Source organism: Cyphomyrmex costatus, unplaced genomic scaffold (genome assembly GCF_001594065.2).
Source record: "Cyphomyrmex costatus isolate MS0001 unplaced genomic scaffold, Ccosl1.0 scaffold196, whole genome shotgun sequence".
NCBI lineage: Eukaryota > Metazoa > Arthropoda > Insecta > Hymenoptera > Formicidae > Cyphomyrmex > Cyphomyrmex costatus.
In genome coordinates, this window is record NW_017275998.1 from 244,061 (window position 1) to 261,377 (window position 17,317).

General features: G+C 33.0%; 1 protein-coding gene across 1 annotated transcript; it reads left to right on the top strand.

Annotated features, from left to right (window-relative positions):
- Positions 1-2,434: 2,434 nt before the first annotated feature.
- On the top strand, positions 2,435-6,888 carry udt (protein undicht). The gene is made up of 9 exons (XM_018538649.1): positions 2,435-2,438; positions 2,866-3,105; positions 3,983-4,140; positions 4,230-4,377; positions 4,482-4,908; positions 5,031-5,185; positions 5,908-6,147; positions 6,222-6,454; positions 6,535-6,888. Exons 1-9 carry the CDS (start codon positions 2,435-2,437, stop codon positions 6,709-6,711), a joined length of 1,782 nt encoding a protein of 593 aa, XP_018394151.1. The 3' UTR covers positions 6,712-6,888.
- Positions 6,889-17,317: the final 10,429 nt, after the last annotated feature.

The window sequence follows — 17,317 nt, forward strand, 5'->3', positions numbered from 1 at the left end:
ATAGCCGCTTTTCTTTTATCAGGTTTGTTCTTTTTAACAATGGTACCTGCACTTTCTATACCTAGTGCAAGGTGCACTGTAGACGTAAATAACGCACAAGCTTTGGCGTATCGGCGTATGACGTGTTTATGCACGCTATCGAAAGATATGGCAATAATGTACATAAACACGTCTTTATATTACATCATTGCAAAATAATGTACGCATTTTCTATTTGAATTTTGAACGAGACACTTGAAAATTGATACCTAGGTCCATACAAGAACTTTTGTATCTCTCTTTTTTTCGTCTTCATCGGATGTACTTTCATCATCAGTTTCTATCTTTACAATTTTTTTTATGCGTCGTCTACAATACGGGAGGATCCCGTTTGTCTACATTCCCGATTGTACACACCACTCACATTGACCGGTGCCTAATAACTTTTCACTGCTTTACCAATGAGATTATATTATTTTTAAATTGGCCAATCAGCGAGCAATGATTACATTTTTTTTTTGTGAAGCAGTGTAAATTGTTCACTACATATAAACGACTAGACACAGTACAATTAATAAAAATATGAATTTATATCATAAAGTAATAATTATAAAACAATACCTGTCATGCTCTTTTAGAATTCTAAAAAAGTATCGTCGCTTCATATTATAATTTTCAATAATACTGCACGGCTTGGTTGTTTTCTTCCACACATTTCCCTATTGTTTTATTTTATCTTCTTAAACTCTCACTTATTTCACAGCAATACTATAGGAACAAAACTAAGATTAAAAGTGCTTCCAAGAGAATAGATAACGTATACAACAGTTGTATAAGTTAACTATTCTCTTAAGAGAGATCGTTCCTCGTTTCACTTAATTTTTTTCACTTTTTTACTTTTTTCACTCCTGCTATTTTATTTCAACAGACTTTCCAGTTATAAACAGTTTCTCTAACTAACACAACTCAAACAAACGGCAATTATATTAATTTCCTTCAAATTTCAGCTTCCTAAGCACATAACAAACACAATGCTGGTTTATGCTTCGGTCTTAAGGTCTTAATCCTAAAATTCAGCCAATAGAGTTCAAATTTCGGTTAGAACTGGCAGCTTTATTGGTTGAATTTTAGGATCTTGGGATTAAGGGCCTCTTTCACCAACGCCGATTAATTTAATTGACGATTAGTCCATTGGAATTGACCAATCGCGTCTGTCGTCAAAACTAAATGATAAATGCGATTGGTCAATTCCAATGAACTAATCGTCGATTAAGTTAATCGACGTTGGTGAAAGAGGCCCTGAAACCTAATGCCTGGTTTATGCTTCGGTCTTAAGGACTTAATCCTAAAATTCAGCCAATACAGTTCAAATTTCGGTTAGAACTGGCAGCTTTATTGGTTGAATTTTAGGATCTTAGGATTAAGACTGAAGCATAAAGGCCGCAGCACACACTTTTGCATAACGCATAAACCATATACATAAAGAATTTGATTGGTCCATTGACTCATACATAAGAAAATGGGCCAATGAAATTCCTTATGCACATGCTTTATGCGTTATGCAAAAGTGTGTGCTGCGGCCTTAAACCAGGCATAAAGCATAAACCAGGCAACAGTTTATTTAAACGGAAGCTTAAATGGTCCTGACAGAGAGTGATAGAGAGAACGGATAAGAAGAAGTGAGATAGAAGTTTAGATGGCGTTATTGGGGAACTTACCGATTTCGCGCATGCGCATTCCATTTTTGCCAACATAAAATCAGGAGAAGGAGAGTTGCCATACTGTATATAGTATTACTGTGGTGCTATCCATGGTACAAATGCTATCAAAATTGCAGGAACAGTTGTCGATGAAAACGCGCTTGAAGGATGCATCAGAACTTGAAGTAGCTTTAAAACTGTACTTAATAGTACTGGGCGTGTGTTTGCCTCAAATTTATCGGTCATCACAATTTACAATAATCTAATCTTTCACTTTATTTTCATCTATTCAAATGATATAGCACGATGAAACGCTGGTTGTATATATTCTCTCTCGTAACGTACCTTATATGGCATGGTAAGTTTTTACAAATTTCGACAAAGTGGAGTCAAGTATTGTATCGTGTGTGTAGTATGTGCAAGCATAAACTAAACCAACTTATAATTTTGTCACTTGATTAAGTTTAAATACGTTGAAAACAATAATTGCATTCAAGTTTATTTAAATTATTTGAAGTGACTAGATTTAAAGTTATTTGAGTAATGTTTTTCTTATTTTCTCCTTTTTTCCTTGTGACCATGGTGAGCTTGTCATTACTGATTAATATTAGTAATAATTTCTTCGTTTGTATCATTAATTTGTAAAATCCAGAGCAATGTATGGATAGTTAAAATAACAGACCAATTTCTTTGTGTGTGATATCAGATATCGCTTTATTATTGTTCTATATTCTCATTCAGTGGTATGTAAGAATATGAGTAAGAAACTGGTTGTTTATTGCTTTAATTGAGTTATTCTATGTTAATGTTTTAATATAGTCAGTTTGAATAAAGTTAATATTGTAACAAAATTAAATATGACTGCTTGTAGTGAATATAGAAACTAGTTTAGATAGATTTCTTATATATAACAAAGTACTTAATATCTCATTGCATTATATTTACATTTTGTTTATTCGTTATTTTTACTTTTATATTTTAAGTTAAAGTAAATCCAAGCAAGTTAGTGTAAATTTGAGAGATTTCATGTACATTTTGCTTAATTTGTTTAAAATTGAGTAATTATTTTATAAAAAAATTTACATGTGTACACATGTATTTATTATTAAATGATATTTAATATTAGATTATTTAGATAAAATAGTATAATTGCATATATTAATGCTAACAAAATATTATCTGACAGTTACAGGACAGAGGGGCTGTCAAATTCCACTGATCATCAGAGGATCTTGGTTTTCATGGGAATCCAGAAGTACTGTAACAGAAATAAACGCTAACAGTATGACTGGACGAGGCGTATGTGTAAACATGTTAGAAGAATATCATGTTAATTATACATTCGTGTTTCGAGATTTGCATGAAAGCTGTTATCATTGTGTAAAACTACTTGTCAGGACATTAAATGTTTTGGAAAAACTTGAAGGCAAGTGATGAATTCAATGGATCTGTTATTAAAAAAAAAAATTTACAGATATACAGTGAATGCGAAAAGTATTATGCAGGAAAGATATCTTTTAAAAAGATCTAATTTTTAAAAAGTAAATATTAACAAATTACTAACCAAGAATAAAATAGATTGTATATTTGTTAAAATTACTTTATCTAAACATATGTGTGTATTAAAATTTATTATTTTAAAAATATATAAACAAAAATATAAAATGTATTATTCGATACACAATAAGTATTCATACAATCAAGAAACTTCTAAGATCAGGAATGTATCAAAATTTTTTGTTTATATAAGGACAGCATGATTATATTAAATTATGATTATAGCTAATTAAAGTTTATTTTCCATAGTAAGGTTTCTCTTTTATAAAAATTTTCCTTGTACAATTACTTTTTGCACTCACTAATATCTTATTAGCTTATTGCCTAGAAGAATCTTGGTTTACAAATAATATTTTAACTCTTGCAAAGAAACGGTTGGAACTGTCCCTCACCGATTTTGATGCGCTTTAGGCCGGAATCAGACTACGCATTGAAAATTGAGATTGAAGTTCAAAAATTGAAATTTGACCAATGAGGATAAAGAAATTTTAGCTCCTATTATTTTGATTAGCCAAAATTCAATCTTTCAATCTTCAAAATCTCAATTTTCAATGCGTAGTCTGATTCCAGTCTTAGATATGTTGTAGAGCATCAAAAAATATTCGACTCATATTTTTTTATAGCGGTTTATCTCGAGGTTCAGGGAGTGAAACACCCCCATAAAGAAAATGGATTTTTTCGTTTTCAGCCAATATCTTCGAAACTATGCCGTGTAAAAAAAATATTATTGTTGCATTTTGTTGCAGTGACTTGTGTGAATTTACCCCCTGGAGTAGAACCTACTGTGACTAATGTCTGTAAAGGTTTAAATGCGAATCAGCATTTGATAACATTATTCTCTGAGAATTACGTACCTGTAAATTGTAGATCTTCTCTGGAAGGAGTTTGGCAGTTTGCTTATCAAGTAAGATAAAAAAATTGTTACAAAATTATTTATCTTTTAATTTTATAAACAAAAATTATCTACATATTATCATATTACTATTATTTCAGAATCGCTTTAGATTTACAGGAGAATGCAATCATCCAGACGCACAAATCAGATCTTGTCAAACTGCGGGATCCCAGTTTCTTATAACCAACCAAAAATTTAATATCACTTACAAGCACTGTCCTGGAATGGAAAATACCAATGATGGATGTAATTAGATTTTTATTTACTTACAATAATTGTTTTTAACTTGTAAAGTGTATCTTTATATACATTTGTGGATATTATAAAATATAAATACCGTCTTTTTCCAGTGGTAGAATACAGTTGCTTGGGTGATTGGTTTGTCGATAAGAACCATTTTTTCGCAGTAGCAAATACCAAGGAGTCACGGAAAGACGAGAAGTATAGATGCTTCTTAAAGAATCGTGATGACGATTTGTACATCGGTGTTTCGATAACCGCCGAATGTAATACTCTTAAGACCGTCGAAAAAAGCCCTGAACGTTTACGAATTACACCAGTTAAGGCTGAAGTAGTTGAACCCGGTTGTCGATTACCAGAAGATTTTTCTGGAGAGTGGATAAACACTGCTAACATTGATGCAGATATTTTCATTAATGAAACGCACATTATCGAGACTTGGTATCCGGATGTGGCACGTTTTCGACGAACGATTTATGTTTGTCGTGAACAAAGAGACTCAAGAGTAATGATGGCGAGATTGACCGTTGATGGGTGGTACGTTTATCTGATTGTAACAAAAATATTTTTTATTTGATTAAAATTAAGCGAGTTTATTAAAATTTTCTTATACATATATTATAAAGATACGTATTTAATTAATTGAGGTATTTTTACAGCCAAAAAGACTACGTTTGTTTCGATTTTGTGCGGCGACATCACAATATTATCCGATATAGACGTGGAGTAGCTGTGATAAAAGACGATTTCCATACGGTATGTTCTTGGGTGCAGTTTCCTAACAAGGAAGCGTGGAAGTACGAGCTGTTTTTAGGTATAATCATAATATAAAGTAAACGTTATCTTTGACTGATATTCATTGTTGTTTGTAATTGTAAGATCTTATAAATATAGTTTTAGAACGTCATAATATAATAAATTAATTAAATGATTAAATAGTCTAAATCGAGCTAAATGGATTTAATAATCATAATTATTATTCAAAAAAATGTCGTATAAAAAACTAACAAAAAATGTCGTACGTTTTGGGAATAACAGGTCCTTCTTTAGCGATTATTACAGATGTTTGCATCGTTGGATTGATAATATTATTGTAAGCGTTACAGATATGCTGATATATCAGTCTGAACTATGAATGATATATATCAGCATATCAATCCAGATCCATTTAGCTCGATTCAGACCGTTTAATCATTTAATTTGCATTGCAAAAAACGAGCGAAATTTATTAATGGTAAATTAATTACAAAGTATTAGCATTTTAAGATATAACTTAGGAGAGTCTTGAAATAAAAATGTACTGTGGCTGTTATTTCTAGTCAGTTCTTATACTAAACTTAAAATCTTAAGTACTGTCTTAACTACAATCTTAAAATGTCAATCATAGAACCTATTATTAGTATCTTAAGACATTACTTTAAAATGGTTTTGAAATGAGAACGGACTATGACTAGCGGTCTATGAATACAAGTTGTATTTTCAGTGGAGTAATCAGTGTGTTGCATTACATTAATTTTAATTTTTTAATTTTGTCAGCAAAAAATCCTGTTCCGGTACGCTGTCCGATAGCCGGTAAATTCATGTTCAATCAAAAAGGAGACGTTCTGTTTGAAACTAGAATTATAGGCGGCGTCACTAAATCTCCACGACCAAATATTTATTGCCAACAGAATATATCCGACTTTTCGGTTTGCGATAACGATCAAAAGGAGATTGCTATCGACGAAACATACTGCTTGTCTGTTGATCATTTAGGAAAACCGGTTGATATTTACAGTGAGTTTCATAGATATTTTGTATGTCAACCTATCTCATATAGCTCTACTGTCAATATTATTATTTTTTATCAGGCGATCCGGATTATACAATGATATGTATTGGATTTTGGAAAGAAAACTTAAAATCGTATTTAATAACGTTCAGCGAATTGGATCCTTATAGCAAGTATCGCTGTTGGGTATATCAGAGGGCTGATTTGAATAGAGTGCTCCTGTCCCAGGCCATCGGTCCATTTTGCGATCTCAAACAAGACGTAGCAAGTCAAAATTATACGGAAGGCGCGTCAGTTGCACTAGAGTTGCAGGTAAGAATAAATGCCTTTTCGAATATATGATCTAAATTTTCTAAGTGAAATACATTCATTCATATATAATCCTTTAACAGGAATATGAGCGAGAACGAGATCGATGTCCGATGTACTTTGATGACGGAAGCAATCCCTGGGAGGGAACAGAGGACACAATAAAAATTTTCCATTTTGGTAGTGGCGGCGATGTAAACAGCTGCTTTTCGTTCTTGCTTGTCACACTATTAGTAGCAGTACTGTGCTTTAACATGTAAATAATTCTTTATCCGAGAAAGAATGAAATCGTTTATTAATTTTTTCGATGCCGTGATAAAGATTTTATATCAGAAATATCATATATACGTGCTCTTAAACGATTCTCACGATAATTTGCATCGTGCCAGCGTTCCGTCCATGTTTTAACCATGTTATTACACGTGCCTTAAATTTTATTCACATCTAATTTTACATAAGTAGATAATACATAATATAAGATAAGTTAACATATCAAAAATTTGTTCACGAAAAGATTACAGAGAATCTTTCAAATAAAATGGATGCATTCTGCTTTATGCATCCACTTTATCACATTAATTTTATTATATATATATATATACATATACATATATATACATATACATATACAGATTCATATACATATATATATACAATATATATGTATATAAATCAGAACATTTGTAAACACAATTTAATTCCAAAATTATTTTAAATATTTTTTAATATTATCTTTTTATTTTAAATGTTTTTACTGCCTGATAGAACAATGTTAGATTAAGTATAGAAACTAATGATAAATATATTTTTAATATTTTAATTTTGTTTAAAAATAGTATGCACTCATGATATCAAGGACCCTGTTTTGTAACTCTTGATAATTGTAAAACTATAACATTACATGCAGTTATAAAATAAAAGAGTTACAGAATAGGGTTCTCAGGGTATATTTTGTACGATTTATGAAATAAATCAAAGTTACACAGATATATGATAAATTTTTCTCTCCACATAATTTTTTCAAATTTAAAAATCTATTGTTAGTCTTTTAAGTAGAAAAGAAGAAAAACTGTGGAAACTGTTTTCAATACGTATGCGAATTCGTTAATTACATTTATCACCAGGTTTTCGTTTTGTGTGGGAATTATACGAACTTTTTGACTACACCCTGTTACAGCAAACATAGGTATGACAGATTTGGAAACGGATATAGAATAATATATATAAATATTATTGTGTGCGTGTGTGAGTGTGTGTTATAAAATATTATACATTACGCATACAATTAAAGGATCATTTTAAAATTTGTAAATTTATAGATATTTAAGATATTGTATCTCTGCTTCCAGAAATTGTAGGATAATTTTTCTGAGTGCGTTTTAAAGGATGAAATTTCTACTTTGAAACAAAGATCAAAAGCAGATCATATTAAAATTCTGAAAATCCTATGACTTAGGGTACATTTCCACTAAGCGTGTCAAAGGAAAGAGAGGGGTTGTATATGTGTATATATACATATATATATATATATTTATATATTGTACATAATATATATATATATATTTATATATTGTACATAATATATATATATATAAACTTCTCTTTTTCACGACGCGACAACATATATTTAAAAGTGACATATATTTAACATATATTTTAAAGTCTGAAACTTTTCTTTTAAAATAAAACCTTTACCATTTTACTCTGGTATACTTAGAAGTTGAGTAAACTAGCACCCCCACTTTTGAAATTAATTTCCTGCGAATAGAAAGGAGCACAAAATTCGGGATTAGAGCAATAAATTAGCACATAATTCGCACGTAATTATGGCGTAAGGGCAAATTTTTTTTAATGGTGGGGGTGCCAGCTTCGCAAACGTACGTCTAAATGGTCAATCAAGACAGAAATCTGCCAATTACACAACACATTTCTTTAATCGCAACAATTAGAGAATCATACCATTGAAGTTGCATTAACCTCATTTTATAAATACATTGCGTTCGGAAGAATTTGATGTACGGTTCAGAATGTGGATATTATAACACAATTTCTGTTAACCGATTTCGTATGTAATTTTAAGTTAATTTGTGACACTGAAGATAACTTGATGTAAAAAGTCGAAACGTCTGTTTATTTTTTATATTAATAAATGTTTATTTTTATTTTCACACTTTTTTAAATATAATTGTAAGCATTAACAACTGGCTTGGTTCTTTAGCCTTGATACTGTAATTATTTAAATATTTTTTACAATATTGTTTAAATATATAAATAAGTCTTGAATAAGCAATAAATAAATTACAAATTTGTATATATGTACAAATATATGTTACCAGGACTTCAAGGTTAGGTTCAGAAAGACAATATTAGCGCCATATGCGTCATTCTATCCTTATTTTATGTTTCAAAAATGATAAAGATATAAAAATTATATAAATAGCATTAATAGCTATTCGAATGCATTCCAAGTTGAAATATCCCGCAAGTTATCATACGTTGAACTATAAATGGCGACTTCCGCTTCACTCTCCCTTGATTCTCTCTAGGACTCTGGGGCAACAGACTCCCTAGTGCCACCTGACTCTGTGGCACTAAAATTGGAACTAAAATGGTCACGTGACCAGTAGTGGGGATATTCAAACCTATACGAGCATATCCATATGAATATAAAGCCCATGGCACATAGAGAAAAACGTAAGGCCATAAGACCTATCAGTAAGGAAATCGTAACATTGGATTCGCTACCGGCCTTACGGTCTCTACTGTGATTGGCCAATTCGCTTACTGATTACGTTTTACGGCCTTACGTTTTGTATGTGCCATGGGCTTTAGGGTAATGTCCCATGGAGCGGTTCGTGCGTAAGCGGATTAGCGGATCGCCAATCACAGAATCGTTCTGTTAGATCAGTTTACAAATTTTGCAAGCAAATCTAACAGAACGATTCTGTGATTGGCGATCCGCTAATCCGCTTACGCACGAACCGCTCCATGGGACATTACCCTTACGTTTTTCTATGTGCCATGGGATTAACAGTAATCATAAGCCATACCGTAAGTATCAGCCAATCAAAATTAAGAGTTCAAAAGAATTTTCGACTGTGATTGACTAATTCTTACGGTACGTCTTAGGGTGCAAACCCATGCAGCGGAATAGCGTAACGCGGAACGAGAGCAGAACCAATCACGAGTTTCTTTAGAAACACAGAATGCTCGTTATTGGTTCTGTTCTCGTTTCGCGTTACGTTATTCCGCTGCATGGGTTTGCACCCTTATGGTTACTGTTACGGAAGGTGTGTGCGGCAGCCCTAACCGGTTATAAGTTCCTGAGCGATGTGTTAACTAATGCTATTAACATTATTTAAGTTTGCATTATTTAAGAGAAATATACTGTTTTTCCATTTAAAATAATACAATCTGAAATAATGTTAATAACATTAGTTAACACATTACTCAGAAACTCTCTTAACACAATTTGTATTTAGATTAATATAAAGGTGTTGTCTAATATTATTAAAAATTCTTTTATTTTTATTAATATTTATTTAATAAATATATATGTTTTATACATTTTTTAAATATTACTATAAAAGTTACAATTATTTTTCGCTAATTTTATTTTACTTTTCTTTTATTAAAAATATAATAGGTACATCCAGAAGCATGACCGCTCACTGAGCACTCAGTGAGCTTTTTTATCTGATTGGCATATTCTATTAGATCTAAAAATATAAACCAAACAAATACAAGAGCTCGCCGAGCGCTCAGTGAGCGGTCGTGCTTCTGAATGCACCCAATGCAAACACATTTTCCCGTCTCACTTTACAGACTGCGGACTGTCGGATATACAAATATTGAATACCCGGTGTGGTTAAAAAATGTGATGCATAGCATTTTCATACTCCACAGCATCATATTTATACACTCAACCATTCACACTTAACAATGTAATATAAAATATTTATAATATGTATTAAACAGATAAGATGAAAATTCAAGGACTCTTAATATAACAATATTCAACATAAATTAAAAGGGCGAAGTAAGAGTCAGAAGTAAATTACATTTAAAACAATATTAAAATGTTCGTCGACACATTTAATTCTAAATTTGAAGCAATAGAAATAATTACAAAAAATTGCTTAAAATTAAAAATATGATACCCGTTACTTAAACTTAAAAACATGCTGTGCGTAACAAGTTTCGATTCCTCGATTGAGTCCTCTTCAGACTTCAAAGTAATCTCTTTCGTAGATAAATTATTATAAATAGTCAAAATGCAGGTTTGGTAAGTTACTTTTTTTTTTAACTTAGTTAAGTTAAAGTTAACAACCTTGAAAATTTAACTTAGTTAAGATACAAGTTAATTTATAATGAAATTAATTGAATTAAAAGTTAAGTTAATAAAAAAATGTAATTGAAAAGTTAAAAATTCATTTTTTCACGATTTCAGGGTTTCAATCTTAATAATAACGGAAGTGACAAATAAAAAGAAACTATTTAGATTTTAGAACATATCGAAAATTTTTATAATAATATATATCTTTTATAATAATATGTTTTGTTTCTATATAACGCGGTTTTATATATATATATATATATATATTCTATTATTAATGTCAACACTCATTACGTTTTTGCACAAAACCTCAAACTCTTATTATTAGAACCGAATAAATGCAGCAGCAAACTACAAATGACTACAAACTATTACAAGCTGCAAGTCCTGCAAGTTAGAACCAGTGATGCAAACTAGTGTCCGCTTACGGATAATAAAGAGTCTCTACTTGCAGGACATCAACAGCGTCATTCATCAATACGGGACAGATTGGCGTAATAATACATAACCAATGAAGCGAATATCTATCTGGAGACACGGTAGTGTCTCGGCGCTAAGCCAAGCGCGCGACACTGCCGTGCCTCCTTTACGCGACACGGAGATAATACTTACAGCACACGATCAGTTGCCACCGAAGACGCTGATCGCGTCTCCTCGGTTGTGAGGAGGCTCACTATGATTAAACATCTATTTATCCTTTGTTAATTTTAAATTATAATTTATTTATGTAATTTTTATTGTCTCTGAAAATACCCCTATTAAACTGGACCCCCCACCAGCGAAAATCGAAGTGGCAATGGGTCAAAAATTTAGTGCTTTTTAGTTGCTAATTAGTTGCCCAAGAATTAATTTAGTTCCTCCAGCCGTTTAGCAGCATTTTAAAAAAAAAAGGGGTGGGTCCAGGTTAATATTAAGCTGGACCCCCCCATAATAAAAAAAATAGATACAGTACCGCTACAATGAAATAAACCACACCAGATTTAGTTGCTATTTAGTTGCTCAAAGATAGTATCGAAAATTAATATTTTTAACGCAAAAATCAATATTTGCGAGCGCATCACAGGAACCTCAACGGACCGCGACGCGCTGCAAGTTTCACTACACCAAACGAAAATTATTCCATCATATAATATTGTTACTAAAAAAATTCTTAATGAAAGTACTACCAAATCATAATAAAACATGAATTAGTTGCTCACTGGAAAGGAAGAAAAACATCGTGTTTATCAAGGACATTCCGCGCGGCGTTTCATGTATCTTCCTTTGTCTCCACACACGTGCCAGATTTAGTTGCTCGCATAAAGATGGTATCTACGTAATCGTGGCATCATGTACTATCGAAAAAAACCGAAACTCGATTAAGTTGCTCGTTGCAACAAGTCTGAAACCGCCGAAACGAGAACAGCGGCTGCCCGCCTATCACGACGCTGCGTTCGCTTCGCGCCAGCTGATTTTTCGTTCCTGCATTGTGTGACGAATTAGTTGCTCGCAAAATTATGGTATTTTCGTAATCGTGAGATCGTATACTATCGAAAATTGTCTCAGGATTATTTAGGCATCGATACGATGCAAGCAACTAATTCTTGACACAATGTATGGACAAATTAAGAAATCAGCTGGCGCGAAGCGAACGCAGCGTCCTCATTGGCGAGCAATCGCCGTTCACGTTTCGTCGGTTTCAGACTTGTTGCAACAAGCAACTAAATCCAGTTTCGGCATTTTACGATAGTATATGATCCCACGATTACGAAGGTACCATATTTATTCGAGCAACTAATACTTGACACAATGCACGAACGAAAAATCAGCTGGTGCGAATCGAACGCATCGTCGTGATAGGCGGGCAGCCGCCGTTCCCGTTTCGGTGGGTTCAGATTTGTTGCAACGAGCAACTAAACCGAGTTTCGGTTTTTTTCGATAGTACATGATCTCACGATTACGTAGATACCATATTTATGCGAGCAACTAAATCTGGCACGTGTGTGGAGACAAAGGAAGGTACATGAAACGCCGCGCGGAATGTTCTTGATAAACACGATGTTTTTCTTCCTTTCCAGTGAGCAACTAATTCGATTGTCGGCATTTTTCGACAGTATACGATCTCACGATTACGAAGATACCATAATTATGCGAGCAACTAAATAATCGAGTTTCGGTTTTTTTCGATAGTACATGATGCCACGATTACGTAGATACCATCTTTATGCGAGCAACTAAATCTGGCACGTGTGTGGAGACAAAGGAAGATACATGAAACGCCGCGCGGAATGTCCTTGATAAACACGATGTTTTTCTTCCTTTCCAGTGAGCAACTAATTCATGTTTTATTATGATTTGGTAGTACTTTCATTAAGAATTTTTTTAGTAACAATGTTATATGATCGAATAATTTTCGTTTGGTTGTAGTGAAACTTGCAGCGCGTCGCGGTCCGTTGAGGTTCCTGTGACGCGCTCGCAAATATTGATTTTTGCGTTAAAAATATTAATTTTCGATACTATCTTTGAGCAACTAAATAGCAACTAAATCTGGTGTGATTTATTTCATTGTAGCGGTACTGTCTATTTTTTTTATTATGGGGGGGTCCAGCTTAATATTAACCTGGACCCACCCCTTTTTTTTTTAAAATGCTGCTAAACGGCTGGAGCAACTAAATTAATTCTTGGGCAACTAATTAGCAACTAAAAAGCACTAAATTTTTGACCCATTGCCACTTCGATTTTCGCTGGTGGGGGGTCCAGTTTAATAGGGGTGCAAGCAGTTGTCATGGAAACGCGTCACGTAGGTTACAAACTTGTGCTTATACGGAGATCGACTGTGGACTATTGGGAGGTCGTGACTATTAAGAGGTTCTACTGTATATAAATTTATAAGAGATATTTAACATTACAAAATGTATGATATCTCAACAAAATTACCTTTTTAAAAAAAGGCGCCAGGAGTAGTGCGTGTTCGCCTCACAAAAGCCGTTACATATATTATTACAGCATATAAAAAATGAAATAAAATCTTTAAATTGCACCAATTGTGAAAGGTATATATATTTTTTTAAATATATTAAAATAATATAAAAATATATTAATCTTAATATATTAATTTATCATATTAAAAATAAGGAAATTATTTTAATTTATTATCTGTCAGTGATAGATTTCCTAATCTAGATAACCATGCAACACATACATTACATAAAAATTCAACAGTAATGCCCCGTATGTAATTTCCTCAGCGGTTTACCCCTCGAAAATATCTGATCAGAATCTAGGTCTGAATCTGATCAGAAATTGGTTCCATGTAATTCACGGCGATTTTATCTAATTAGTAAATTAATTATGGTTATTACATATCATTTTTTCAATGCAACTTAAAGTTTAAATGTTAAGCTGTCGTATAAAAATAAAAAATTTGTATTTTCGTCTTTTAAGTATTGCGTTTAAATATTGAGAATAACATGGAAGTGCTCTTTAACTGATCAGAAACTAGTGCCTTGATGGTATGTATACTTTCTCTTATATTAATATTATTTCTAAGTCTATTAATATTCGAAAATTTGTATACACGTTATTTCAATTGTTTTTTTTTTGTAAAAATAAATAAAAATTCTATATTTGATAATTACAATATAATATTACGAAACTCTTTTGTAAAAAATTAATCCTTTCATCAACTTTCATTTTTATAATAAGAAGATCGATTGTATATATCATAAAATTGTAAATATTCTGAATTTTTGTAATTTTTATGTAGAAGTTAAAATATACACAATCGACTCCTGAATAAAAAAATTATGTTTTGGCTTATATGATATAAAAAAAATCGATTAACAGCTACATTCGTTGTCTTCAGCTGCGCTAACATATTCCTATGCGTGACGATAATCTAGCAGATACTATTAAAACACTTATGTTTTATTTTTCATTGATGACTAAGGATTTCGAATTAGAAATAAGAATTCGACCAGTCAAAAAATTATAATTTTAATCGTTTTTTTCTGGTTAGCTAAATTGTATTTTTAATTCGCAAGCCTCAATTTTCAATGCATACTATGACACAAATTTAAGACTGCTTTTCCTCTTAGGAAACACAATCGATACAATCGTGACCTTTTCTTTCTTGACATTCACGAATAACAAAGAGAAAACCTGTATCTTTTAAAATAAATTAGAAGTGATATCAGCCAAAGCAGTCTTGTTTAATTTTAAATATAAGACAATGTAAACATTTTGACATCAATCGGGTCATTATCAATGTTAAATCAGAGATATTGATTCGAAAAAACATAATACATAATTATGTACTATAATATCAAAAGCATGTCTTGACTAGTTGATGTCCAGAGACATTATATTATCTTACAATATCATCGTATACTTTGTCAATTTCTATCGAACATAAATTATAAATGCGTCTCATCAATTTAATATTCGACTCATATTGACCGTTTTTAAAACAAAATAATTTATCGGTTACAAGCATCACATAATGACTTTCAACAGAAATGTACCACGCATAGGAAAATATTATAACCACGTCACCAGTGTCTGTATCAAAATTTAAAACTATCGACACTACAAGTATGGATGAAACCAAGTAACATATATTTTTATAAATTTTATATTCTCAGACCATGTAATTATATATCATATTTTTCGGATATCTGACCAATATCTGATTTAACATTAATAATAATCGTGACCTGATCAGTGTCGAAACATTTGTTTACATTGTTTTACAGTTGAAGTTAAACGAGATTGTTTTGGCTTGTAGCGCTCCTAATTTAATTTAAATTTATTCTTTTTGAATCATATTATTTTATGTTGTTGTATCTTTTATATCTTTTTGATAATTATATCTTTTGATAGGGGAGAAAACAGTCTACAAAAGAACAAAAAAATAGTTATAAATTCGAGAAATACAGTAAGCAAGTTAACGAAAATGAGTGTGCCTTTGTACTCACATGGTACTCTTTCCGATGCGACTTGTGGAAACAGGAAGGTAACTGAATTCCGTCACAACAATGTCGATTAACCAACTGGTCTTATTGGTAATACACTGCCAGCGTCGACGTTCGGCATCGCGTATCCTCACATGACACGTACGTATCACATGACTGTTCCGCAAGCTTTTGAGACTTAATTCTTCTTCTTCTTCTTAGTTGATGGCTCTTACCTTTCTCTAAATTATGCGGAGGCAATACGGCCTGTCCCGTCAATAGTAGATTACGTCTTTATCTTTGGTAGGTACAATAACAAACGATGCAATGCCCGCGAAAATGGCATTGCTCGAACGGACACCGGACGACTATGTCTACGACGTCGTCACGTCGCAATAACGCGCGTCAGGAGTCCTGTCGTCAAGACGACGGACAAATAAATCGAGCCCATCCGCGGACACTGGTGAGAATCAATTTACTTAGTCAAAGTCGGCAACACTTTCAAAAATATTAGGCTGAATGCATCCGATTTGAAACGCGTCCGCCGCGGTCAGATGGTTGTTTTGAACTTTTGAGACTTGAGGCTGAGACTTGTTCTTTTTGCCTGCACTGTCTGCACCAGTTCAGACATTGCAATAAGTTGAAGTGAAACAAACGTATATCTGTTTCATTTCAACTTATTGCTGACTGTGGGCACAGTGCAGAGAAAAAGAACAGGCCTTTGGTGGGAGGGAAATGTCGACACCTCAACATTCCCAACGGTCGCGCTCCCCACTCACTACCGCGATCGTTGGATCTTTCTCTTTTCGTTAGGCCTCTCTTGTCAGCATCAATGCTAAAGGCCGCAGCACACACTTTTGCATGACGCATGAGGGAATCAACCAATCAAAATGCTTCTCTTCCTTGAAGTGGGAGGAAAAGAAGAATTATGATTTGTTGATTCTTTTACGCGTCATGCTAAAGTGTGTGCTGCGGCCTTAACCGTTCAAAGTTAAGCCCGAGACACAATGCGAGGGAATAGCAGTAGCGATAAGTTTCAACCTATCAAAAATGTGTATTCCGGTGTATTCGATTTCTAATAAGTTGAAATTTAGAAAGCGACAATCGAACTTATTCCGATAATCAATTATGATCACGCTTTTTCAGGGTCTCGTCCATATAAGTTCGGTCTCCTGGTTAACCAGGAGACAGAATTCTGGAGGACAGAATGCCATGGGGGACACAGAATTCTCTCTCTCTCCCCCCCTCTCTCCCACCCCTCCATGTTTACTACGTGGACCTGTGAGATTTACCACGCGTTTTCATCTTTACCGACAGTGAATCCTAGCGGGATTCGAATAAGGCACCCGTGTGAAGCTGGCCCCCCAATATTAAAAAATCGATTTTTTTCTTTATGCATTCGTTTGGTCTGTCTTGCTCTGTGTGTCGTTTAAAACGGACATTTCCGAGAGCGATAATGATGATTTATCTACCCACACAGCACCGAATGTCACCGGAATGTCGTCAAAATATTGCATTTGAAATCTGAAATATTCTGGCGATGATCTCAGAAAAATTCTGGCAATGTTAGCAGAATGTCTTATATCCGCATCTGGCAAT

What these genes read in the sequence shown, in the direction of transcription:
- udt (XM_018538649.1), top strand. An exon ending in GAAGTACGAGCTGTTTTTAG is followed by an intron (nt 5,186 to 5,907) that starts GTATAATCATAA and finishes TAATTTTGTCAG; the next exon opens with CAAAAAATCCTGTTCCGGTA. An exon ending in AAAACCGGTTGATATTTACA is followed by an intron (nt 6,148 to 6,221) that starts GTGAGTTTCATA and finishes ATTTTTTATCAG; the next exon opens with GCGATCCGGATTATACAATG.